General features: G+C 45.9%; 2 protein-coding genes and 2 pseudogenes across 3 annotated transcripts; 3 read left to right on the top strand and 1 right to left on the bottom strand.

Moving 5' to 3' along the window:
• The first annotated feature begins 1,598 nt into the window (after positions 1 to 1,598).
• LOC125534543 (SKP1-like protein 4 pseudogene) lies at positions 1,599 to 2,412 on the top strand (annotated as a pseudogene).
• Positions 2,413 to 3,709: 1,297 nt separating this feature from the next.
• Positions 3,710 to 7,029, top strand: LOC125534544 (uncharacterized; annotated as a pseudogene). Its single transcript, XR_015615332.1, has 4 exons — positions 3,710 to 4,632; positions 5,105 to 5,235; positions 5,338 to 6,237; positions 6,383 to 7,029. The product of XR_015615332.1 is annotated as an uncharacterized LOC125534544 (transcript).
• Positions 7,030 to 11,441: 4,412 nt separating this feature from the next.
• FCLY (farnesylcysteine lyase) lies at positions 11,442 to 14,667 on the top strand. The gene is made up of 5 exons (XM_048703965.2): positions 11,442 to 12,053; positions 12,413 to 12,586; positions 13,198 to 13,557; positions 13,687 to 13,862; positions 14,028 to 14,667. Exons 1-5 carry the CDS (start codon positions 11,556 to 11,558, stop codon positions 14,317 to 14,319), a joined length of 1,500 nt encoding a protein of 499 aa, XP_048559922.1. The 5' UTR covers positions 11,442 to 11,555; the 3' UTR covers positions 14,320 to 14,667.
• A 2,412-nt stretch (positions 14,668 to 17,079) lies between these two features.
• ABCG5 (ABC-2 type transporter family protein) lies at positions 17,080 to 19,370 on the bottom strand. Its single transcript, XM_048703962.2, has one exon. The coding sequence runs from the start codon at positions 19,204 to 19,206 to the stop codon at positions 17,176 to 17,178; it is 2,031 nt and encodes a 676-aa protein (XP_048559919.1). The 5' UTR covers positions 19,207 to 19,370; the 3' UTR covers positions 17,080 to 17,175.
• Between the last annotated feature and the right edge of the window lie 6,601 nt (positions 19,371 to 25,971).

Here is a 25,971-nt window from a genome sequence, read left to right as displayed (position 1 = left end):
TTATCACGAACTTAGAAAGCGTCGTAGAGTTTAAGTCTGATTCTAAGTTATCATTGCTAATTTGCTGGCACCAAAACTAGACTACGAGAAGGAGAACTGAACAAGAGGATAGCAAAGCTGGCCGGTGGTGCCGCTGTCATTCAGGTATTAATGGAGGGCATTATCTTTTGACATGCTGCTCTTTTCCTTGATAACCTGTTGGAAGGAAGGATGGTATGGTGACTGTAACCCATGACTTGATAGGTGGGAGGATGAACATAAACTGAACTTAAAGAGAGGTTGGGAGTTGAGGATGCTCTAATGTAACTAGGTGTGTCAATCAATGTTTTGTCATTGAACATTTTGAGTTGTCAAATTTGTATTTGCTTTTCAAAGAAGCAGAAATAAGTCAATTAGTTTGTTGCTTCCTTAAACCATCTGAATTGCTTCTTCTTTTCGCAAGCTGCCGTTGAGGAAGGTATTGTTGTTGGTGGAGTGTGCACTCTTTTCAAATTGGCTGCTAAAGTAGATGTGTCAAGGATACCCTGGTTGCATAAGGTAAAAGAAACGATTGACATTGCCCTCCTAATACTCGCAGCGAACACGATCCACCAATTGTGGTTCACAAACAATCATGCTGAACCATTGAACATTTCAGTTTTTTCATTCAAATTGATTGCGAAGAATGTCGGTGTCAATGACAGCATTTTTACTGAGAAGGTCAGATCTCATTTGCTAATATAAAGTTCATATATTTCTACATAGATCTGAATTGCATAAAAGATGATGTCGTACGAGGTTCTTTCTAGCTGCAAGCATGCAATCCTTCTGTTCGGTAGTACGAGGACTTGATGGTTGCTGGTATCATCGACCACACTAAAGTTTATACTGATGTAGCTACCCGACACACTTGCTTGCTTACCATTCTGAAATGGATACAATAGCGCAGTTAGGATGGGCGATGATGCAACATGTGGCATCATTTATTCTACCTTTTTTAACTGGGCGGCATTATATATTTTATAGGCAGAACAACCATTTTTCTTTTGGGAGATTTAGTCTTACTACTTTGGAATAAAGTGACCAGATCTAATCTTATTATCACCTTGCCTTTTATCCAATGTATATTTGGGATGTCCCATGTCTATTTACACCATTGCTGTCTTTTGCCAATTTATCCAATGTATGAATTATCTTATCTTTGGTCCATTTTGCAATTCTAAATGATGTATAATCTGAAAATAATATTCTCCGCTCTCTGGGCTCAAGTGATCTTCAGCTGGTCGTCCACTTGCATCTGATGGTAACAGGGTAAGATATATGCATAACTTCAATTCTTCTCTTTCATGTGCTCGGAACTTACATATTAGTTGTGTGTAAATTCATCTCAGGAATCATTTTGCGTAAAAACATTGGTTATCAAGGCCACACAGTGATTCTTCATCTGGTTGTTGGATCACAATGAGTCAATGATGTCTCACTTTTTAAAATACAATTTAAATGACATGCTATTTTGTATCGATTTAATTTATTTATTTGCAAAACATATTTTAGTGTTATACCACGTGAACTCACACTCACTTGATCAACATTTGAAACGTGCGTTGCACGTGCACGCTTACTAGTCTCCTACAAACACGCGGCGATCCGTCGCAAAGCCCACCCCAACCTCGAAGATCGGCAGAGGAGAGATCCATCCAACAATTACGATGTCCACGTCCACTAATAAGAACAGGAAGAGGGTCCGCCTCCACTCGTCGGATGGCGAGGAGTTCGAGGTGGCGGAGGAGGCCATCGGCGGCGCGTCGGCGACGATCAAGGGCATGCTGGAGGAGGAGGAGTCGATGGTGGCCACCAACAAGGTGATCCCGCTGCCCGTCACCGGCCCCATCCTGGCGCGCGTGCTCGAGTACGTCAACCGGCACTCGGACGAAGAAGACGGCGCCCTGTACCGCTACGGCCCCACCGCCGACGACCCCCTGAGGCGCTTCGATGACCAGTTTGTGCAGGTGGACCAGGACACGCTCTTCGACCTCATCGCGGCGGCCAACTATCTGGAGATGCAGGGGCTCCTGGACCTCACGTGCCGGACGGTGGCGGACCAGATGCGGGGCAAGACCACCGACGAGATCCGCACGCACTTCTACATCCGCAACGACTACACCGCCGATGAGTTGGAGGAGGTCCGTAGGGAGAACTCGTGGTGCTGGGAGTAGCTGCAATCTTGATCACTACTACGCACGTTAGGTAGGCTAGGAGACATATCAATCCATCAATACATCCACGCTTGCTTGAGACTAAATATGTTTTGGCTTGTGTTAATTTGATATATATGTTGATGCAAGCCGATTAACAACTAATCTTGATGTTATGCCGTAAAGAAGAACAGATGTTGTTCCGCCAATTGGTCTAATATCTGTCCTTGCTAATCAATTCTAATATTGTTTGCTACTCCTTCCATCCCAAAATAAGTGTCTCAACTTTATATTAACTTTAGCATAAAGTTGTACTAAATTTAATACACTTATTTTGGGACAGAGGGAGTATACGTTAAGGGAAGCGATTCCCTTCAACCGACTGATCTTGTGCGAGCGTTTGCGGCCTCCATGTCTGTAGGATGGGCTAGTGAAACGGCCGGGAGGTAATCTCACGTTCTGCAACTGGTCCATTGTTTTTGAAAGTGGTTCTGCAACTAATCCCTTGTTGACCTAAAAATAAATCTTCAACACAACCTATGATTCATAAAAGAAATGACCAATGTTGCCAAAAAAAAACTCAACATAATCTATATATGTTGCAAATGTTTCCGCAACAAGACCTTGCAAGTAGAGGAAGATGTTTGGCTGGTCGATTGTGTTAGAACCGATGGCTCGCGAGGCGGCGGATCCGTCCGGCGGCATGTAGCAACCCCCATGTGTTAATGCGTTTCCAAGTTTTCTCAGACATTATATTGTTTTGACAGAGGTAAATGTTTGGTGCCGGCAGGCCGGCTACCTCACACGCACACGTCAGCCCCACCACCGCTTTATCTACTCGAAAATGACCTGGACCATCATCTCCCACCTCCGGATCCCCCTTTTCCTCGGCCTCTTCCCTTCCCATGGCAACAAGCTGACTCCCGTCTCCCATCAATCCACCCACCCATGCTGCTACAGCTCCCCACCAAGGTGCAACCACTGGTTTGCGTTGTGGGAAGAGGGCCCTAGGTGTGTGCCCGCGACAGAGCTGCTGAGACCATGTCGGGCGCCCATGCTACAAAGGACGATGATGGAGGGTGACCACGATGGCGGCTGCAGCCAGGTGAGCGAACGGCGATGCTGGAACCACCAGCCGGTTTTGTTGCAACGGGCGAAGCAGGACCTCGAACCAACATCTCGTTTTGCTGCAACTGATAGTGAAGCTGAAAACTAGTAGTTGTTTTTGCTATAACCGTCAGCATACGGAGTTGCAACTGGCTATGGAGAAGCTGGAACCAGCTGCGAGTGGGTCTGTTGGTGGTCGTTGGCTGCGGTGGAGGAGGCGCCACCACTTATTTTTTCGCATCCAGGGACATGACCAATGCTATAAGGGGTGATTTTTACTGCAACCAACGACGATTTGTGCTGGGACCAGCGAATGTTTTTTGCTGGATCCCATATGGTCAGTGGCTTTTTTGTTGCAACACTAATGTTTTTTGGCTTCGGCCGTTGATGTATTTTGGTGCGGCAGGCACCTACCAATGATGGAGACGATGGGGGAACGGGGTTCTATGGATAGCTCGGACCGTGGCGCCACGTCTGGGTGGTCCATGGTAGGTGGCCCGCGTGCCCGCCCGGGGCCATCGTCATTGGACGGCTTCCGGCGCCCGTGAGAGCCGTTTAGCGCGCTGCCCCACGCGCGACCGCCCATCCGGACCTGCCTGATGGTGCCTTTGGGCCGGGGCGGTCAGGTCCGGTGGAGCCAGGTTAGGGTGATGCGAGCTGTCTAACATGTCTCGACGACGTTTTCCCGGGTGACCCGGCTAGGTGGGCCATAGACGGGTGGACAGCTTGCCTGCACGGGGTCACCGTCATTGTGGGGCGTCGGGCGCAGTCATGAGCGAGGCTTAGCGTGGCGTCTTCTGTAACGTCCGTCCTGGGTCGGATGATATAGGTAGGTCGTTGTGCTCTTTGCGTTCCCAGTTTGAGCGAAGTGAAGTCTATTTAAACACTGTAGAGCATGTCGTGAACGAACCTTGACATTCGAATCCCTGAAATTGATACCCTGACTTCTTCATTCCCGATTGTTTTTTACCTTCAGGCCGTATCCAAACAGAATAGGTCGGGATGAGTGAATTATGCAACACATGTTTGTGGCTCACCTGTCAGCATGAGAAAGAAATTGCGAAGTACTAATTAATAAATACTCCTACTACGTAGAAAATACCCACAGAAACCTGTCCGTTGGATGTGAAATTGCGGTCCAGATAGCAATCTCTGCTCTTCTTATGTTTCTCCCCGAGCAACCGATGCTAGTCCGTGGAGCCACCGGTGGTTACGGCGGCGGCGAGCTCCGTTCCAAGGCGATGATTTCCGCGGCGGCGGCCCAGGGTTACGGCGCGTCTCATCCTTCCTAATCTGCACTCTCCGTCCGGCAATCCCTCCGGAGGCCACTCCGTCCTCCCGAGATCCGAAGGTATCTTGCGTGATGAATTGGTTTATTGCAAGGCAAGGTTGGGGCATTCCTAATCCCTGTTGGAACAAAAATTGATGGACTCGTGCCCTAATGAAATGTGTGATCCAGATTGCAATCCCGATCTAGGGCTCCACGTTGCAAAATCCCCTTTTCTTGTTTTCCAGATTATATATTTCGTTGCCGACATCCTTGTAGTTGTAAATTATTATTAAGATGCCTATGTACACTGTAAGTGCACCGAAAATTCAGTTGTGCGATGCAATCTGGCCTTTTCTTTTTAGCTTTGGTGCCATGAACTGATTCAGGTAGAGTACTGAACTGATATATCCTACATTTAGGCAATTCAGAAGTGCTTCATGAAAGGCTGAAACAACATTGTTGTCGCAGCAAGATAATACTATTATGAAATGAGAAGTATGGCGGACATGGATTATTCCTCCATGACAAGTCTGTACTCTCTCCTGACCTGCAGATACCCTGATGGACCAACGAAGCAGTAGTGGATATACTAGCAGTCAAGAATTCTCTGTAAAAAGCAAATGCGGTTCTTCCAAGAGGATGGCGAGATCATTGGTGGCGGTGGAGCTTCACCTTCTGCCCCATGTAAGGATCGCTGTTTTCACACACTGCTAAATCTTGAGTTCAACAAGGAGTATGAATACTGATTCATGACTACTTTTAAGTTGCTGCTCGTGCTTATTGTAGGATGTGCTGCGTGATATACTGTCGCGGTTATCAATCAGAGATGTCGTGATCTCTCGTGAATGGAGACAGCTAAGGATCTGCCACCCAGACCTGGTGCTCACCCTATACACCTTCTTAGCCAGGACCCAGGATTTGTTTGTAGTTGTCACTAACCAGGAAACTGAGACTACTGAATTCATCACCAATGTGAACAATCTATTGCGCCCACTGTGGTCTACTTCTACTACAACTACGACTACGCTGGACAAGTTTGCTGTCGAATTTGGGCTTCGCAGAAAGCACCAGTATCACATTGATAGATGGGTTAACTTCGCCACCGCGTCAAGGGCTAAGCACATTGCTCTAGATTTCACAGAATTCACTTTCTTCGACTCTACGTGTTGCAAGAACATGTATATTTTCCCTCTGTGCAAATTCAGTGGTCAAAACGGCTCTTGTGTCAAGTCTCTTAATCTGGGCTACGTAAGTTTAAAACTGCCCCTCAGTTTCTGTGGTCTCACAAACCTTCAGAAACTCACGCTAAATATGGTATCCATCAGTGGAAGTGATCTCCAGTGCCTGTTGCTGAGCTGTGCTCTTCTCGAGAGTATAAGCATAGAGCGGTGCTCCTCCTCAAGTCTACGCATACGACAGGAGCTGTACCGGTTGCAGTACCTGCGTGTGCGCCATTGCAAACTGAAAATGATAGAGTTGTGTGCGTAGAGTCTTACCAAATTTGAGCTTGACGAGGATCTGACGGAAATTGTGCTCATTCAATGTTTGAAGTTGTCAGAGGCAACATTCGTGTCAAACATGAGAGAGCACTCATTTGACAACTATGGTTTCAGGTTCACCTTCACCGACCTTCCAACTGCCCTTCCTCATGTGCATAAACTATTCCTACTTTTGAATGTTGATCAGGTTTGCTCTTGAAAAGAAGAATCTCATTGTATTTCCTTTGATTTTCTCCAGCACCATAATTACATTCAGGCGCATGGTGATTTGCCACGTGCATTGGTATCAAATTAATTTATCTTGCTGAGGCCGTGCATTATTTCTGTTCCAGGTGCCAAGATTCACTGAAGCCCAGAGTAGGTTCAGCAACTTGAGGAATCTGAACATGAACCTTCTTGATTACTATTTTGATCCAGAGGATACCAGTTGGGTTTTGGGACTGGTTGATCTCTTGGAATTAGCACCTCTCTTAGCAGAAATGGAACTGCATGTAAGTGAGCCAAACATTAATTATGGTACTCCCTCCAATCCATATTAATAGTCACAACTTTAGTACGTAGAGTACAAAGTTGTACTAAAGCTGCGAAAATTAACATGGATCGGAGACAGTAACATTTTGTGCTATTATGTTTGATCTCGACACTAGAACATATATGTATATTGAAATGAATGGATATATGCACGCAAATTATTACGAATGGTCCTACATGTTGGCTTCCTGAACCGAAGATGGTGAGAGCTGTGCAGGGGCCTCTACATGGTCACCTCAGAAGTGTCCACATGTCGGGAATTTGTCACGTATTCGGGCTACTTGAGCTGGCACTCTACATCCTCGGGAATGCTACTGTGCTTGAACATATGGTAATATATCCAGTGGTACATGCCAATGGATTTAACGATGATATCCATTCGTTCAGCGAGCCTGTTAATGTTGACGAGTGGGACAATTACTACGTCGGAGGCGAGGGTGACTGCAAAACAACACCTTGGCAGAGATGAGTTCCGCCATATCCTCACCTTTCTATGAATATAAATAGTGCCAGACCTGGTGACACGATGATTGATCGATCCGCTCGGCGTGGTAATCCATCAGGATCTTTTCGTTTTCACTCCCTTTGAAGCTTTCTGAGATCTTGCACGACTCGGTTGGAAGGGAGAGCCAGACACGTACAAGCTGAACGCTGCATGAAATTTCAATTGTGTACTCCGGACTTTGCTTGCAATCTGGATTGTTTTTCTGCTTTCAGCCTATGTCCTCTTCTTTGGCACTGGTACTAAGAGCAGAAGGCGGGTACTAGTAATGAACTGGCCTTTTCCCTTTCTGAAATTCTGTGATTGTTATTGTCCGTTTCTATTTATCAAACCAAAAACTACGCGTGAAATGTATTGATCTGTTCATTGATCACCCGTCTCATCTAGTATGCGTATAGATGTGGGTCGGCAAAGGGCAAGAGGAAGGTACACTGGAAGAATTGGGATCATCTCATGCAGCCCAAGGACAGGGGGGGTATTGGCTTTCGTGATTTCAGGTTGTTTGATCAAGCTCTGTTGGCTAGGCAGGCGTGGAGGCTACTAACCAAGCCTGATAGCCTTTGTGCCAGGGTCTTAAAGGCACGTTATTATCCGGATGGTAAACTGGAAGATACAGTCTTTGCTGGAAACAGTTCATCTTCATGGCAAGCTATATGTCATGGTCTGGAGCTGTTGAAAAAAGGGCTGCTGTGGAGAGTTGGAAACGGTGCAAGCATAAGGGTTTGGAGAGACAGCTGGATCCCGAGACCCTTCTCTTATAAACCGATTTCTCCGCAAGGACAATGCCGCATCCGATTCGTCTCTGGGTTTCTGAACCCTAATGGGTCGTGGAATATTGAGCTCCTTCAGAACTACTTTGTGGATGCAGATGTGCATGAGATATTGAAGATTCGCGCCTCTCCTAGAATGGAGGGAGATGTCATTGCATGGGGCCCTGGGCGGCATGGATTTTTTTTCTGTCAAATCAGCATATGAATTGGCCTTTGACGAGGAGCATCGTAGTACTGCGACTGCATCCAGCACATCGCCTTCAGGGAGCTGTGCATGCTGGGATTTCATCTGGAAGTGTGAAGCCCCCCCAACTGTCAAGCACTTTGCATGGCGCATGGCAATCGATGCACTTCCTACCTGGCAGAGGAAATATCGCATTGGGCTGGAGACTAGTGGTTTATGCCCAGTGTGTGGGACTGAAGAGGAGGATAATTTCCATCCGTTTGTCCGATGCCAATTCGGTCGTGATCTGTTTCTGGCCATGGCCAAGGTATGGCTGCTTCCCGACATCGCATCTATGTTGAATAATGGCAAGGAATGGCTGCTACACGTTCTGAGTCCTCTTACTAATCTTGAGCGCACAATGATACTAATGATCTTTTGGAGAAGTTGGTTTGTCCGGAATGAGCTCACTCATGCTAAGCCTGCCCCGCCGATGGAAGCCTCCGTACGCTTTCTGCAAAGTTACTTGGAGTCTTTGATTGGTATCAAGCAAAACCCACAAGCTGATCTTACCAAGGGAAAATCATATGTTGAATGGCGAATGCCAAGGAAGAAGGGGAGTAGTGCTGGAGTGCAGGAGGAACGAAGATGGACGAAGCCAAACCTGGGGTGGTGCAAGTTGAACACGGATGGATCCTTTTCTGTATCAGGTGAAGCTGGGGCGGGTATGATCTTGCATGATCATATGGGCGCGATCAATTATTCCGCTTGCAGGGTGTTGTATTCGTGCAGAGACCCCCTCGAGACGGAGCTGTGCGCGTGTATGAAGGGCTTGTCCTTGGCGATACAACGATGTGACGTGCCGATAGCGTTGGAGCTGGATTCTCTTGAAGCGGTCACTCTTATATCAAGATCGGGAACGGATCGCTCGGTTTACTCTTCAACTGTTAGAGAAATTAAGTACTTATTGGGTCTAAGAAAAACATGTATTTCCAACTCAGAATAAAGCTAGTGATAGCTTAGCTAGTTTTGCTAGAACCCAAGGTAGAACCATGACTTGGTTAGGAGGTGGTCCAGTTGAGGTCGTGGAAATAGCATCGGATGATTGTAAGGACCTTGTGATTGAGTAATACAATGCTATTTCACCCGCAAAAAAAAGTATGCGTATAGATGTCAGTATGTATGAAGTGAATCAATTAAGAGTGATGCAGAAGCAGCACTGGCGAGCTTCAGTCTCCTTCCTTTTGGATGCCTTCAGGAATACTCCCTCTGTCCGGAATTACTTGTCGCAGAAATGGGTAAAAATGGATGTATTTAGAACTAAAATATGTCTAAATACGTCTAATTGTGGACGGAAGGAGTAAATAAGAACTAGTCAGAAGGGAGGCATGTACAGCCGAATGATTAGAAACATAGGCAGTTGGTAGGTGCACTAAAATTCAGCTGCAGCAGCACTTTTGGGTGCGATCTGGATTTTGTTCTTTTTGGCTTTGGTACTATGAACATAAGCACGTACGGATGAACCGATATGTGTACTCTTTCGTTAATGGAGTCCGGGGATTTTGATCTCTTTTATGCAGACAAAAAGTGCATGGAAATTATTGATTGATTCTCATCTATGGGTCTATTAATGGCTGTATAGCTCTTATCCAGTCGCCGGCTCTTTGTTGCATCGTTGCAGGTTCGTTTGGTAGTTGTGGTTGGTTTCTATTTTGTCCTTCGTTGAATTTAGTTACTTTAGTCCTTTAGGGGAGAGTTAAAGGAAGCAACTTCATATAGTTGAAATTAAGCTATGATGCTTTTAGCTTGTTATATATATTATATTTGATAGAAAACAAAATCCAAAAAAATGGACAATCTACAGCTTTGAATATGCGCTTACAAAACGCAAACCCTAAGAAGATTAATTAAAATACATGCACTGCCAGCTCTTTGTTGCATCATTGCAGGTTCGCTTGGTAGTTGTGGTTGGTTTTTATTTTGCTCTTCATTGAACTTAGTTACTTTAATCCTTTAGGAGAGAGTTAAATGGAAGCAACTTCATACACTTGAAATTGAACTATGATGCTTTAGGTTGTCATATATTATATATTTGATAGAGAACAAAATCCAAAAAAAGGACAATCTACAACTTAGAATATGGGCTTACAAAACCCAAACCCTAAAAAGATTAATTAAATACAAGCACCGCCAGATCATTGCAGGTTCGCTTGGTAGTTGTCGTTGGATTTCTTTTGTTTAGTTACTTTAGTCTTTAGGAGAGAGCTAAATGGAAAATTGAGCTATGATGCTTTAGGTCGTTATATATTATATATTTAATAGAAAACAAAATTTAAAAAAGAGCAATCTGCAACTTAGAATATGGACTTACAAAACCAAAGCCCTAAAAAGATTAATTAAAGACAAGCACCACAGATCATTGCCCAAATCCTCTGTGTCCCTCTCTCTGTCTCGTCTTCTCTTCCCCTCTCTTTGTCCTCTCTCATACTCGCCTGCTATCTCTATCTCCTTGCTTCTCTTTGTTTCTCTGATCTCGTATGCTTGATGATTGGTATTTGTATGCTAATTTGATGTGTGCTAGTGAAATTTTTGGATGATTGTTTTGTATGGAGTACAAGTTGTATGATTGATGGCCGCTTAGTACAATTTTTGTAGCGGTATAGATTGATGGCTTAGAATTTTGGTATGTTTACACATGGATGTTGTAGATGGTAAAAGTGAAGGCACCAAAAACTATTGATGCCAATAACAAGCCGAAAAGAACTGTCTCTTAGCCTTGTATGCATATGGTTTTAATTTTAGTTAGCTTAGCTAGCTTAATAGTTTACTTTCCTTAGATTTTTTATTGAACTGTTAAACCATTAGTAAGTTTAAACGGAGCCGTTTACATCCCTATGAGTAGACCTGAGCATTGGCAGGCCGACCCGACTTTAGTTAGCTTAGCTAGCTTAATAGTTTGTTTTTCTTAGATTCTTTATTAAACTGTTAGATTATTAGTGGGTGTAAACGGGGCCGTTTACATCCCTATGAGTAGACGTGAGCATTAGCAACCCAACATGAGCCTGACCAAGAAAACCAAAGTCGGGTTGCCATTGGGGCCGGGCTTGGGCTTTGTTTTGCAGCCTGAAAGGTAGTTCGTGCTGGGTTCGGGCTTCTCTTTTCCTGTATTTCAGGTCGGGCTTTCGGGTTTCGGGCCTGGCTTGCACGTGCATATACAATAAAAAAATATGTTCACAGACTTTTGGCTTGATTTCATGCTGGGTTCGGGTTTGAAAACAGCGCGTATTTCGGGCTTCAGGCCGGGCTCGGGCTTGATACAAAAAGGTTGGGCTTTTACATGCCCGGCCCGGCCCGGCCCGACGTTTGCCCAAGTTTACTTTTGAGCATTACTGCCGTCATCAGTCGTATCGAACCTGTTTTATTTTTGACACTGTTAATTAACAGGAAAAAAAGTGTAGCACACGCGCAGAAAAAAAGAGTGAACGGCGGCGACCGACTCCGGCGCCGCGAATCACCACCACCACCCGTTGACTCCGGCGATGCCGCCCCCTTTCCTCCTCCCCGTCCTCCTCCTCGTGCTTCCCCCCTCCCCGCAGGCCGCCGCCGCCGCCGAGGACATCTGCATCGTCGGCAGCGGCATCTCGGGCGCCTCCACGGCCTTCTTCCTCACCAACTACACCGCCCCCTACCCGGCCCCGCAGCTCCGCGTCTTCGAGCGCCGTGACAGGGTCGGCGGCCGCCTCGCCACCGTCACCGTCGCCGGCGAAGTCTTCGAGGCCGGCGGCTCCATCATCCACCCGCGCAACCTCCACGTGCGCCGCTTCGCCGACCTCCTCGGCCTCACCGCCAAGACCGGCGGCGACGACGACGAGGACTGGCTCGGGATCTGGGACGGCGCCCGCTTCGTCTTCAAGACTCTCCGCCCGCCCCCGCCGGGGAGCTCCTGGCTGCGCCGCAAGCTCCACGGCCTCGCCAACTCGCTCCTGCTGCTCAGGCGATATGGTCTCTCTCTGCTCAGGATGGACAGCTTCGTGCAGGTTCATTCACCCTCTTCCTACTACTACTCCATTAGTGATTATCTGTTCTAGCAAAAACTTCACATTCGCAAATTAGATTATGGGCCTTCTGTTCTGGGAATTTATGGTACAAGTTCAGTTAAACTTGATTACTGTGGCCCTTTGAGATCTCAGCAAACAATTCTAGTCTGCTTGATAGTTTGACTTGTAGTTTTAGTGTTATCTTTATGTGGACATGATTGCGTCCTTTACCTTATAAACTGGCTCTGCTTTTCATTTTACCTCTTTCTCAGTTGGGATGAAATGGTGCGCATGTTCTCTAGGTTTCAGTAATCATATGGTGAAGTGCATTGAATTAATACTCACACATTGCTATGCAGGAAATGTTGCAAAAGTTTATGCTTTACTACAACGGATTCGAGTCCCGGCCTGTGTTCGACAACGTTGAGGAGATGCTCAAATGGTCAGGCCTCTATGGGCTCACTCGCAGGACCCTAGAGGAGGAGCTCATTGATGCCGGGCTGAATACTCAGACCATATCAGAGCTTGTCACTGTATGTTTCATTTCCTTCTTTCATCTAAACTGATAACTCACAGTTTTCTATGTTAGCAATATTTCTGAGCTATTCTAAATAATCAGCCTCTCTGCATTGCACTTTGCAGGGGTAAGACTAGGTTCCTATAATCCCTCCCCAGACCCCACCTTGTGTGGGAGCTTCTATGCACTGGGTCTGTCCTTTCTATGCTCCAATAGTTGCGTTTACTGGAATATATGTTAACCCACATTTCGGTGATATCCACCTTCCACTTTTTTTCTGTATATCTGTTTGGCTTCAAGACTATTATCTTAAATATAGGTTGTAGCACTCTAGGACTAATGAAGAATTAATATATGTTAACCCGCATTTCAGTTAATAACCACCTTTCCACTTTCATCCTGTATATCTATTTGGCTTCAAGACTATTATTATCTTCAGAAGACCTTACTAGCAAAACATATTGTAAATGGTATATTGGTCAGGACTAATTTGCTGATATGTGGCTGGAAGATCTAGCATATACCATTACAGTTGGAAAATCTTAATTCAGTAGCTTCTGAAAAAACCTCAGTCTCCTGCTGATAACTATGTTCCTGATGTTATGCCCCCTTGTCGGCCCCGGACAGGTAATAACAAGGATCAACTATGGACAAAGCACGAGCATAAGTGGTCTAGCGGGCGCTGTGTCTTTAGCTGGCTCCGAGTCTGGACTGTGGTCTATCAAAGGAGGCAACTGGCAGCTAGCTGCTGGGTTGCTCAAGACTGCTAACGCCACTCTGCATCTCCAAGAAGGCATAGAGTCAATCTCTGATGCAGGGGATTACTATGTTCTGAAATCGAATAAAGGTCATGAGTATAACTGCACGGTGACGGTTGTTGCAACGCCCCTCGATGAGGTGAACATTACGTTTATCCCTCCGATCTCTATTCCACCAAGGAAGATGCAGCATACCCATACAACCTTCGTCAGAGGCCTCTTGGACCCTGTAAGTGTTGTTTGCACTTCATTCCTTCCTGTAGCCTATTGTTTTGAAGCACTAAACTTGTCTAGTCTTGGTTAGTTACCACGAGAAAGAAAACCACTTACCTGTGCTGTCTTTTATGTTTCCATGTAGAAATTCTTTGGTCTGAGTTCCGTGTCCGACATTCCAGAGCTGATAGGAACCATGGAGCTCCCTGATATCCCCTTCTCGTGCATCTCAGTTCGGAAGAAGCACGGCGAACATGACATGACTTACAAAATTTTCTCACGTGTGAAGCTGGAGGATGCTTTGTTGGATCAGATGTTCAGGTTAGAGCTTGAATATAAACAAAATTTCCATTTAGTTGTTAAAGTAGACATGGCTAGGCTATTTTGGTGCCAGCATGATATCTTCTTCCTTGAAGAGCTGGTATCTTTTTTATGCAAAAAAAAATAGGTGTTATCTTATCTGTGGCAATGCACAATGTACAACAGCACAAGGGAGGAGACCATCCGGATAGACTGGCCTGCTTACCCCCATTACCAGGCCCCGGAGGATTTCGCACCGATCATACTGGACGGCAGGCACCTGTACTACGTGAACACCTTTGAGAGCGCGGCGAGTGCCATGGAGACAGGGGCCGTCGCCGCGGAGAATGTGGCGAGGCTCATCATCTCGAGGCTGCCTCTCGGGTTACGAGCCGGGCTCTCGTCGGCGGCGGTACCTGAGCCTCATATTGAGTCATCTGCCGGCGAGGAGGAAGGTCCCCGGCGTGTGGATCTGTGAGTGGATGTGGAAGATGCTTACTAGTTTTGATGCCTGGGATCACTGCAGTTTTCTTTCAGTACCAGTTGTTCCCTCATGTTTCCCTCGGTGACATCAATTGCATTCTGGCTGTGGATGAATGTAGAGTGTAGGATGAAATTCAATTTTACAGATTCAGGAGCTGTTGTGCATCCACTATGTAATACTCTGCGAAAATACATCACCAGTACATCACCTTGGTTATACCATGTGCCGAGGCATGTATTTTCCACATTGTCAACACACAGCATTGTGTAGACAATTGATGCTACTGTGTATTAGACCCAATGAATGTATACAGAAATGAAAGTGGGAGTATATTTTTTATTAGCCTTGGACCCTATTTTTGTAACCCTACGGCGTGAATGATTTTGTTTCAAATTTTCATAAACTGTATTTTTGTCTACTCCCTCCAAGTAGAGGCAGAGGGCAGAAGAGTACTCTTCCATTCTGCTTGGTTCTCCCTTGCATTATGCTTGCCTGGCTTGGATCTGCCGCGGACGACTAGTTACCTAACCAAACAAAGAAATGGGGAATGATTTGACTGATCTTGCTCAGGTCACCTACATGTTCTGGAAGCCTTTTGTCGGCGAATAGTCTTCTTCAGGGTGCCCACGGCCCTGCAGGTATGTAACTCTGCTTTTCCTCTCCTGTTCCATTCATCTTTTACTTTACAATCTGATGCTACATTTCACTGTTTATTATGGCATCTCTTCCTACAGAATTACAGCATTAATAAAGATGTTATGTTTATTAACAGGGTAATCAACTACATCTGTTGTACTGCTATGTACTAACTGATAGCCGACAGTCCATGCATTTGGCTGTATGACTGCTTCCAGTTGTTTTTCCTAGAAATTGTTTGGGAACTAGTACTAATCATTCTGATGCTTGTGGTGACAGAGGATCTCCTCCTATCCGCAACATTGTTGGGACTTGGGAGATACATGATCTCCTTCACAAGATCATCCCTCCAATAGCCAAGGCGAAGAGCTTCGATGATGACCAGAGTTGCCGAACACGCCATATGATGCTATCGAGCTATGTTGGGCCTCGAGCCCTTAATATGTACTGTAATTCTGTGAGACCTTCCTTTCCAGTGTGACGTAGCGCTGTCTGTGTAGTGACATAGTCCCGGGTAGAACTGAATGGTGACTTTGTAGCTGTTGTCACTCACCCCTGGGCTGTCAGGTGTTGAGCCTACTTGTTGGTAGAACCTGCAAAATGTACCTAAAGGTTAACCCTAGCTGTCAAACCTTATTGGTAATGTTTGCATAATTTCTTAGCAATTAATTTAGGACCCTAATAGCTGGGACACATCAGCTGGGGGTTACCCTTCAACGAACATTTGTGTGTTCATGAAGGTGCCCTCCAGCGAACATTTCAGGCCGTTCGCTCTAGGGAGGGCAAGAGCGAATCCCCCATTGGCCCAGTTTACTATTTTTTAATAAACATAACCATGACAAAAAATACATATTTTTCTCATAAAAAGAGAGAAACATAAAAATGTATACTTTCCATGATATGAAAATATGAAAAATACTTTACAAAAAGCTTTGCCAATTTATAAATTTACAGAAATTGTATGATTAAGATAAAAATGTCAATAAAAATAAAAATCTTAAAAAATTCCATGTCAGTGATTTTTTTTTAAAAAAAATTGATGCCAATAAAAGTAAAATTGACACCCTCTAAAATAATAAAACTGCCATCTTGGTAATAATAAAAATGCCATGCCAATAATAATAAAAATCGCAGGCTCTCAATAATAAAACTGCCATCCAGTTAATCATAAAACTGACATCCTTGTAATAATAAAAATGCCATGTTATTAATAAATATAAAGGCCACGCTCTAACTCATACATTTTTCATTCTCTTAAAAATGAATATATCATGCTATTTTATTTTAAAATGTCATGCTTTTAGTAATTAAATTGCCATCCTCTTAATGATAAAATTATATGTTATTAATTATTAAAATGCCTTGCGCTTAGTAATTAAAATTGCGATGTAAGAAAGCAAAATAGCAATTCCGAAATTGCCTTGAATAAGTGATAATTTCCCAAAAGCTTGCCATGTAAGGCATTACAAAAAAAGACCTAGGAATTTCCATGCTACATATAATAAAAATGCACATGCAAGTTTTTTTAAAAAAACCCTATGAAATAGGGATTTTTTGCTCTTTCAAAAATGGGAAAAATTCTGGATTTTGGTTTTTTTGTAGGAAAAAATGAATAATTTAGAAGAATTTAGCTTCAAATACATATAAACAAGTTCAGTACATGTAATTCACAAAACCTGCTTCAGTCCAACTGGTAGAGCCTGCGGGTCTCCCATAGGAGGTCTGGAGTTTGAGTTCCCTGATCGCACACCTTGCACAAATTTTTTGGAAGAAAAAAAGCGAGCGTTCGCTAGGGAACACTTTACAGCGAACGACGTCAGCAGATCTACGTGGCGTTCGCCCTGCGCCAAGATCCGTGCATCGGTAGGGAAGGCGTTCGCCTGGGTTGGCCTCCGATGATCGTTCGCCAAATTTAATTTCCGTTAATTAATAGGACATTTTTCTCCATTATACGAGATGTTAATATCTTTTTATATAAAATGGAGTTAAATCTTGACCTCCATATACTTTTAGAGCCATGGAACCATTACATCTAAAGCTAATCCATTGTATATAATATAAGTGCTTCCCATATAATAATATGTAGGTAATGCCTTGTGTGATTCATGTTGGATGATGTAGACGAAATATAATTAGTCCCTCTACTCATCACAAGTCCCATAATTTACAACCAAAATCATAGCAAGATCTATAAAACACATGCAAGGAACGGATTCAAGCTTTGGTACTGGTAGATGCAGAGAAGCAAGCAGAGTAGTGTGAGGAGGAAGACAGCAATGCGGACCGCGCGGCGGCCCTGAGCGTGAGGCTGCAGCGGACGCGGAGCACGGCGTAGCCGAGCACCCGGTAGAAGGCGACGAAGCCGACCATGACCGCCACGTTCCTCCACCGGCACTCCTCCCCGATCCCCTCCCGCCGGAGCACCTCGTCGCCGGTCGCCACGCACACCCCCATCGCCCTTGCCGCGCACTTGCCGCCGAACTCGTTCAGCAGCAGCGCCTCGAACGGCCACTTGAAGAGCGACAGGTAGTGCATCGGCACCCAGTACGCCGGCATCGCCGACCGCCGGATGAAGTAGCCGGAGAAGAGGAAGAAGGAGCCCATCACGCCCTGCACCGCCGCGTTCCCCACTACGAAGTCCGGCGCCGCCGCCGCGAAGCACGCCACCACCGAGTTGGCCGTGTAGAGGACCAGCCAGATGAGGAGCAGGAAGTAGAAGAATGCCGGCGCCGTGCGGCGCAGCCCCGTCAGCCAGTACGCCGGCGCCGCGAACACCGCCGCCAGCACCAGCTGGAACGGCAGGAACACCAGGGCGTTCGCCACTGCGTAGGCGGACACGCGGTAGGCGCCCGATGAGGTCTCCTTGGCCAGGATCTCCCGCTCCTGCAGGAACACCGGCAGCGCCTCCGTCGTGGACGAGAGCAGGAAGGTGAGGAGGAACGCGAAGAGGCCGACCCGCTCCGCCACCTTGTCTTCGGCGAGGTCGTAGAAGATGGAGCCGAGGGCGAGCCCGGCGACGAGCATGCACACGGTGCGGCACGCGAAGAGCTGCCGCGTCCGCGCCACGTTCTTGAAGAAGCGCTGCGACAGCACCGCCACCTCGACCGGCCACGAGTTGGCGTACTGGTGTTGCCCATTGCTGTTTCCACCGGCGGCGAGCGTGCTGGAGGAGTCGTCCTCGGCTTGGGCCTGGAGCTTGTGCTGCTGGAAGAGCTGCTGCAGCGTGCACCGGCGGTCGCGCTGCTGCTGCTGCTGGAGGTGGAGGTGGAGGCGGAGCTCGTCCACGGAGTCGATGGCGAACTCGACGGCGTCCACGTGCGGGGGCAGGTGGAGGCCGGCGCCGGTGAGCAGGGCGTGGAGCTCGTCGACGGAGCCGTGGTGGAGCACGGAGCCCGCGGCGAGCAGGAGCACGGCGTCGAACATCTTGACAATGCGCGCGCCGGGCTGGTGGATGCTGAGCACCACGGTGCGGCCCCGCGACTCGGCCATTGCCCGCAGCGCGCCGACGATCTGGAGCGCGGACGCGCTGTCGAGGCCGGAGGTGGGCTCGTCGAGCACCAGCACGGCGGGGTCGCGCACGGCCTCGACACCGATGGACACGCGGCGCCGCTCGCCTCCGGAGAGGTCCTTGACCCTGGCGTCGGCGACGCGGGCCAGGGCGAGGTCGTCGACGAGCGCGTCAACCGCGGCGGCGTCGTACGCGTCTGGGCCGAGGCGGAGGCGCGCGCTGAAATGGAGCGTCTCGCGCACGGTAAGCAGCGGGAAGAGGACGTCGCGCTGGGTGACGTAGCCGCAGAGGCGGCGCAGGGCGGCGGCGTCGACAGGGGAGCCATTGACGCGGAGGTCAGTAGGACTGGACGAGCTGGGCTCAAGGCGGCCGGAGAGGATCTCGAGCAGCGTGGACTTGCCGGCGCCGCTGGGGCCGACGATGGCGAGCAGCTCGCCAGGGCGGGCGCGGCAGCTGACGTTGCGGAGCACGAGGCGGCACCGGCTGCTGCGGCTGACCGGCGGAGGCGCAGGCGCAGCGGGGTCGCCGGCGGCGTCGAGGAGGAGGTCGTCGGGCCTGCTCCATATCTTGAGCGGGTGAGGCCGGGCGGAGACGGTGATGTGGTAGTTGATGCCCACGGCCTCCACCTCGCACCTGCAGCTTTCTACCCCGCCGCCGCTCTTCATGGATTCGCTCGCCAGCTCGTCGTCTTCCTGGATGGTCGCTAGTAAAGGTGGTGCTTCACCTGCCGGATGCATGGAAGACGATGAGCTTCGTGGTCGCTGGCTTTATCGTTTGCGTTGGCGTCTGCTTAAGTGAAGCTTGGATGATTGGGCTTGGCTGAGCTTAGTTTGGCTTGCTCGGTGGGTGTACATGCATGGCCATGGGAGTGTGAGCTTGGAGTGGAGTGGCACATGATGATACCATGTATACGTGCTGGTCTTCTTGGAAGGTGGCGGGCAGCCACGGCTGACGATTTGACCACTATGCCCCTGTCTCTGTATTCTCCAAGTTTCTTTTTCCCAATGAGAGTGTATACCCTCTCGCCTTCTTTTATCCACCTTTCAACGTGTTAGATTCGTGCATTTTATTTTAGTGATATATAGTGAAACATTTGATAGACTAGACTTTCAAACAAAAAAGAAATTCCCAAGGAGACGCATCAACGCTAACCCTGCTTTGCCATAGGAATTTTTAGAAGCATCGCAACAATGTGAATTGCTCGTGAGAACGCCTACATTTGACGGGTGCGGCTAACGGCGGCAGCTGAACCCATCAAACAGAGGGGGCAACCATGACACGGCGTTGTGATGTACTCCCTTGCTTGTGGTGTTCACTTTCTATTCACGTTGATCTCTCTTACAAACATTTGCCTTCTGGGTTATTGAGCATTAAAACAAACAAAGCCATGGTTCTCTTTTGTGCGCAATGACGGAGGGTAATTAGCTGGTGACCTACCGGGTAGCGATTTTATGAATTTCCACTCAATAATACATCAAATTCAGTGATTTGGAATCGACAAACCACACACATTTTAGGGATAAAACAAAAGTATGCCACTCAAACACATGTATTTTTTGTTCATTGCACCTAAGCTGAGGTAGCTACATTAATAGAGAACAAATACACCGTGTTCAATGTTCATCCATGAAACAATGCATCACCAACTAACTTTTTGTTGGCGTCAGATACTTTTCGATGTGAAGTCGTGGACCTAGGTAAGAGTCATGACGGCACGATCTCGGAGTTTCTGCAATAGAAGTGTCAACAATGTTTTCAACGATGAATTTGGGATTCTCGGCTGCTATGTGTGGGGTGGGTTGTTGGGGGCTTGGAAGAGAATTGCGACGTTCTCTGCATATGTAAGATCAGAGGGGGGAAGGTCGCGGCAAATATGGGCATATGAGGGAGGATACCCAATGCAAGGTTACATAATGTTTTTGTGCTCTGGAATCGTGTGATGGATATTTAGGATTTAATGATAAAAGGTAGATATAGGGAGATTTCAGTTTACAAACGCCCCAAGTTTAATCTCTTGTGGGTTAAAAATATCACGGTCTTTCTATCCATCAACTGCTTTTTTTGTTTTGCGGAAACACCGATTGGCTAAGGTAGACAGAGAGATGGATGTACACAAGATCGTTCCAGTCGGCAAGCAAAAGAGGTACAGTACATATGCGTCGTACGGTCCCTCCCCTGGCGGGTGGTCCTTCCCCTCTGGCCTGATTTCGGTTGGCTGCTCATGCAAATATATTTGATTTCCGGTTGGGGACACCGGCCGGCCGGGTCACATGCATGCACGAGTCGTTGGTCGCTGGATTTGGAGGCATGCAGCAGGTATATCTCAAAGTAAAGCAGTTACAGCTACAACTATTTGAAAATACATGCATGATATTTAGTTTCTGCAGCACAAAAACATTATGCTTTATGCTTTTCAGCTCTCCGCCGTACCAGTACCACCATGCATGCATCTTGTTTCTTTTTTGCTTGACTTTCTATTTCTCCAACCACAAACTACTGCCTGCTCCCAATTTTGCATGCCGTCGATTCGCTGGAGCTGTGAGATCGATCGAGAGATGCCCACATTGGCAACGCCAAGATAATAAGACACTACATCTGTCCTGTCCTGGTTTATTGGTCCCTTTATATTTTGTGTGCCAAATTTTGACCAAAGATTTAATTAACAAAATGTTAATTCATGTCAAAAATTTATATTTGTTGAATTTGTATTTGAACATAATTTTTTATAATATTATTTCTTATGACATGCATTTACATTTTATTAGTTAAATATTTGTTCAAAATTTTACATAAAATACAATAAGGACTGATAAACCCGGACGAGATAGTACTAGTTGGTATTTTAGCTGCGTAGTCATGCATGCATTTTGGCAGCAGTGTACGTACTAATAATCAATAATCAAGGAAGCGCCTCTGCCTGGAATTTATTTTTGGCATCGGTGATTTTTTTTCTCATCCATCCGATCAGCGTCTCATGTTCCATGATCTTTCTGCTTCCCCCTAGTTGTCTTCCTCCTTCAGCCACGATCCAGCCCAACTTCCCTCTGATGCCGGTCATGCATTGCTGCCATGCCAATTAGTGGTAGTAGCACGTACGGACACATAGAGATCGAATAAAATCATCAATCGGTGGAGATAAAAATGGATATGATATACACACATGGATGCATGCACAGCGGTGCCGGCCGGGAATCATCGATCGATCTACTGTGGACTCCCGTGCATCCGATCCGATCGAGCAACGTGAGCAAACAGGCACAGATCAATTAACTATAGACTGATCGCGATTTTCTTTTCTGAACGCTGATCGCGAAAATGATAATGAGCAAACAGGCACAGATCAATCTCTAGAAACCTGTGGTCGATGCATCATGCATGGCTAGCTTTCACCTTTGAAGCAACTCCCAAGACTTGCAAGACATGCATGCATGGATTTCTTGGCTTGGAGGAAGATCTAATTCGTGGCCACGAAGAGTTCAACTCCACAGTAGGAGAAGTCGAATTCGTGGCCAGCAAGAGCCTGAGACGTCCACCGATCAAATCATCTAGCTAGTGAAGTGAGAGAAAGTAGCTAGCTAGGTAGAGCTAGAACGGTGCCAAAGCATCCATGTCCACTCCATTTGGCCTGGCCGCCGGCCGGTTGGCAGCTAGAGTTTTGTCACGGAAGAAAAACCTCTCAAATAGGTTGATTGGGAGCGTGCATGTCCACGGATGGATGGATGGATGGATGTACTCCCGCATGCACAAACCTGTACGTACGTTGCAGCCCTATAGCAAACGGCACCAACAGTTTAGACGGTTAGCGGCTAATGACGTGTGTGTGTGTGCGCGCGCGCGCCTGCCGGGCGGGTGGGACGGTCCTTTTCATAGGTCTCTTTTGGTTCATAGGATAGGATTATCATAGGAATAGAAATTTTGTAGGAAATGAGATGACATGTATCTCAAATCCTATGAGTAGAAATAGGAAACAAGATGTCATTTAATTGACACCAAAGAAAATTTTCCATTGAGTCTAGACTTTTTTTTTATTTTTCTATAAAATGTGAAGGATAGGAACCAATCCTATGTAGAAATAGGAATCCATTCCTATGAACCAAAGGACTTTAAAGGAAAAAAATTTATAAGAATCCTATTCTTTATAATTTCTATGAAATTCCTCTAAATCAGAGGAGGCCTCACTGGGCGTGTGATGCAATCATGCCAATGTATTTCTGGCTGGGCGTACCGTGTACGTACGTACGCACTGGATGGACGGATCACGTGAGTTGTCGTCGTTCCTTAGTTTTAATTTCCTACTTTCTACCCACAAACAAACTACTGCTTCCCCGAAAGTGCATTCTCAGGCATGTGAGCATGCAGTGCAGAGACCAGCGCTGCATGCATGCAAGTCCTGCGGCAGTTGTTAGCTAGCAAAGGGGGTGTTTGTTTTCAGAGATTTTTTTGTGTAGGGAATTTTTTTTATCAAATGGGAGGGACATTTTTGGGGCTAAACTAGGCATTTGAGACTAAATGAAAAAGACTCTCAAGAAGAGTCTTTTTAGGACTTTTTCAACAATGCCCCTCCATGCACCCATTGGCCCGCCCTCCATTTTTTTTAGTCTGCATATAAAATTTGGTCAAAATCAAACTTTGTTAACTTTGATTAAGTTTATAGAAAAAATGTCAAGATTCACAATATAAAATCAATATTGTTAGATGCATCATGAAATTAATTTTCATACCACATAGATTTAGTATTGTAGATGTTGATATTTTTTCTATAAAATTGATCAAACTTTACAAACTTTGACTTTAACAAAATCTTATATACAGACTAAAAAAACGGAGGGAGTACTACTACTATAAGAAAATTAAAGCGATCAAGAGAAAGGACTAATCGCAGCTACTTGATCATCTGCATGTAGTTTTGTACGTACTAACCTAACATGTAATGCATGTGCATGTACGTAAATATCTGCACATCCAGTCCTCCGGCTGCTAGATACTCCTTGCTGGCTGGCCAGTTAATGGCAGTACGTAGGTACATAGAGTCGAGACAGACAGATTGAAATGATGATTAACTATATATTCGTGGAGATACGCATGGCATGCAGGATCAACCGTCTATACATTATCAACCGATGACAGACACAGTGGGCTTGCCATGCACATGCATGCATGCAAGCATCCTGTGGGTGTGCCCACTGCAAAGTCAAGCGAGGCCCGGTTGCTGCATGCATTGCGTGGGTCCAACCAAGCCTCAAGCTTTCTTTTCCCGTCTCCAAAAGATTATCAGTGGCACCAAAACATGTACGTACGTCACTGTGATCGATCCATGGGTACGTTACGTGTGTGGATCATTGTTTATTTGCCATCTACTGTCATGGTTTAGGTTTGGTACCTGCCGTTTTAGGATTCTAGCTCGCTCGAGAAACTAGGCTATCTTGTGGTCGACGATCCCCGGTTGCATGCGTTTGCTCTCTGAGTGAGTGGGAGGAGAGATCAAATTCGTGGCCGGGAAGAGTTTGTCGTCAGGTTGAAGATGATCAGATTGGTGGTGGAGGTCGATCTGTCGACCATGCGCTAGAGCGGCGCCAAAGCATCCATGTCCACTTGACCTGGCCGCCGGTTGGCAGCTAGCCTCCCGTGACCCCTCCATGCACCATCAGATCATATGATCCATCCCTCCCGTGACCCTCCACCCCACCCCAGCTCCACTCTGTCTGTCTGTATACTTCTTTTCTTTAATTTCCAGCTTGCTTGTCTCCTTTCTCTACGTACGTACGTAGTATATTCATACTCTCCTGCCAGTAAGTTTCATATATCCAACCTACGTACGTATGCTCCTACTCCACATGACCAGCTAGGAGCTAGCTGCCAGCTCATCCTTATTTTTGCGTACAATTGTGATAGGGAATTACTAATAGCTAAGGCACAAACAATTTGGATTATCCCTTGCACCAAATTCTAGCTAGCCGGCTTTCATTTTATGAAACAGGATTTTGATTACTTCAGAAAATAATAGTTATCTCATTAATTAGCGCAAAACCAGATGGAAACAATCACAAACCACTGATGAGGTACACTGGAAAGAAGCATCACTGTTGCGAGAAAACATCATTGAGGTTGCACGTTGGCCTCATCGTCAACATCACTTTTTTTTTTCCGAGTAAGCGACCTCGACTTCACTGCAAACGATCACTGATAAGCCCACAATGGAAAGGCCACAATAAGCCCACAGTGCAAACAATCACTTTTTTGAATTTTTTTGCTTGAATATGTGTTAAAGTTTTTTTAAATAAGGGTTGAAACAGTTTTTTTCATATGCTATCAATTGTTTTTATGGTTGCACAAACATTTTTTTTCAGATGCTATCAACATTTTATTATAGTTGCACCAACATTTTTTTAACACTTCACAAACATTTTTTCACACTGCTATCAACATTTTTTTATATAATTGCACCAACATCTTTTTGATATAGGAAGAGGATTTTTTTCAAATATAAGTTTTTTTAAAATATGGGTATTTAGCTTTTTTAAAACATAACAAAAATGAATAGAAAACAAAAATGAAATGGAGTGACCGAACGATTGAACGAAAGACAATCGAGCGAACAGCACCACTGGGCCAGCTCATTACCACGTCGTTTCAGGCGAGCAGACGGTTTTTTCTCATTAGAAGCGATACATAGCCACACCCAAGGTTGTCAGAATCGCGGTTTTGAATCGGATCGGAGCTCCGATGGTAAGATCGCAAATCATAGAATCTTCACTATCAGGACCGTAGAAACGTAGATTCTATGAACTAAAATCGTAGAATCATAGAGGTTAGTTTGGATCGTAAAGTCGTAGAATCGTATAACCGAATCGCGATTCTGACAACCTTGGCCACACCCCTTGAGAGCATGGTTAATAGTATAGCCAACTGCTGGCTAAGCCAGTGACATGTCATCTACAGCCCATTTTATAGTCAACATGTATAATAGTAGATGAAAAAAGTGTACTATTTTTTTATTATGTGGCCCACTTTTTATTCTCACAAAGTGCCTAGGAGCACGTGCTAGAGCTGGCTCTTCGTGAAGAGCCCGCCTACCTTCCCTCTCCTCTTCTCTTTCCTCCAACTAAGCAGAAATATACTAGTTTATTCTTTATAGCCGGCTGACTCAGTTTTATTGTACTTGCTTTGAGAGGAGAGGATCGGGCGACGTACAAAAAAAGAAAGCTAGGGACGCGGCGTATGAAAAAAGTGGACGGACAAACGACGGACGAAAAATTTGGGAGGAAGAAACATTCCTCCCTTTCCAAGTAAAAAAATAGTAATTAGTATTAGTAGGCATATGTACATATAGATTTTTCTTGAGTCTACATATAGTTATATAGAAAAAACAGGAAAAAAATCTGTTTTTTTTAGAATTGACTAAAAATCTGGTAAGGTGCAATTTCACCGCGTGCGTTGTTAGCACTCTTATTAGGTAGTACATGGTCAACATTGCCGAACAAATGGTGCATGGTCAACATTGC

Source organism: Triticum urartu, chromosome 2A (assembly GCF_056163025.1).
Source record: "Triticum urartu cultivar PI428250 chromosome 2A, HENAU_Tu73, whole genome shotgun sequence".
Lineage (NCBI taxonomy): Eukaryota > Viridiplantae > Streptophyta > Magnoliopsida > Poales > Poaceae > Triticum > Triticum urartu.
This window is presented reverse-complemented; position numbering and strand designations above follow the sequence as displayed.

What these genes read in the sequence shown, in the direction of transcription:
- ABCG5 (XM_048703962.2), bottom strand. Translation starts at nt 19,206, where the DNA reads ATGCATCCGGCAGGTGAAGCACCACCTTTACTAGCGACCATCCAGGAA.
- FCLY (XM_048703965.2), top strand. Translation starts at nt 11,556, where the DNA reads ATGCCGCCCCCTTTCCTCCTCCCCGTCCTCCTCCTCGTGCTTCCCCCC. An exon ending in CCATATCAGAGCTTGTCACT is followed by an intron (nt 12,587 to 13,197) that starts GTATGTTTCATT and finishes GGCCCCGGACAG; the next exon opens with GTAATAACAAGGATCAACTA. An exon ending in TCAGAGGCCTCTTGGACCCT is followed by an intron (nt 13,558 to 13,686) that starts GTAAGTGTTGTT and finishes GTTTCCATGTAG; the next exon opens with AAATTCTTTGGTCTGAGTTC.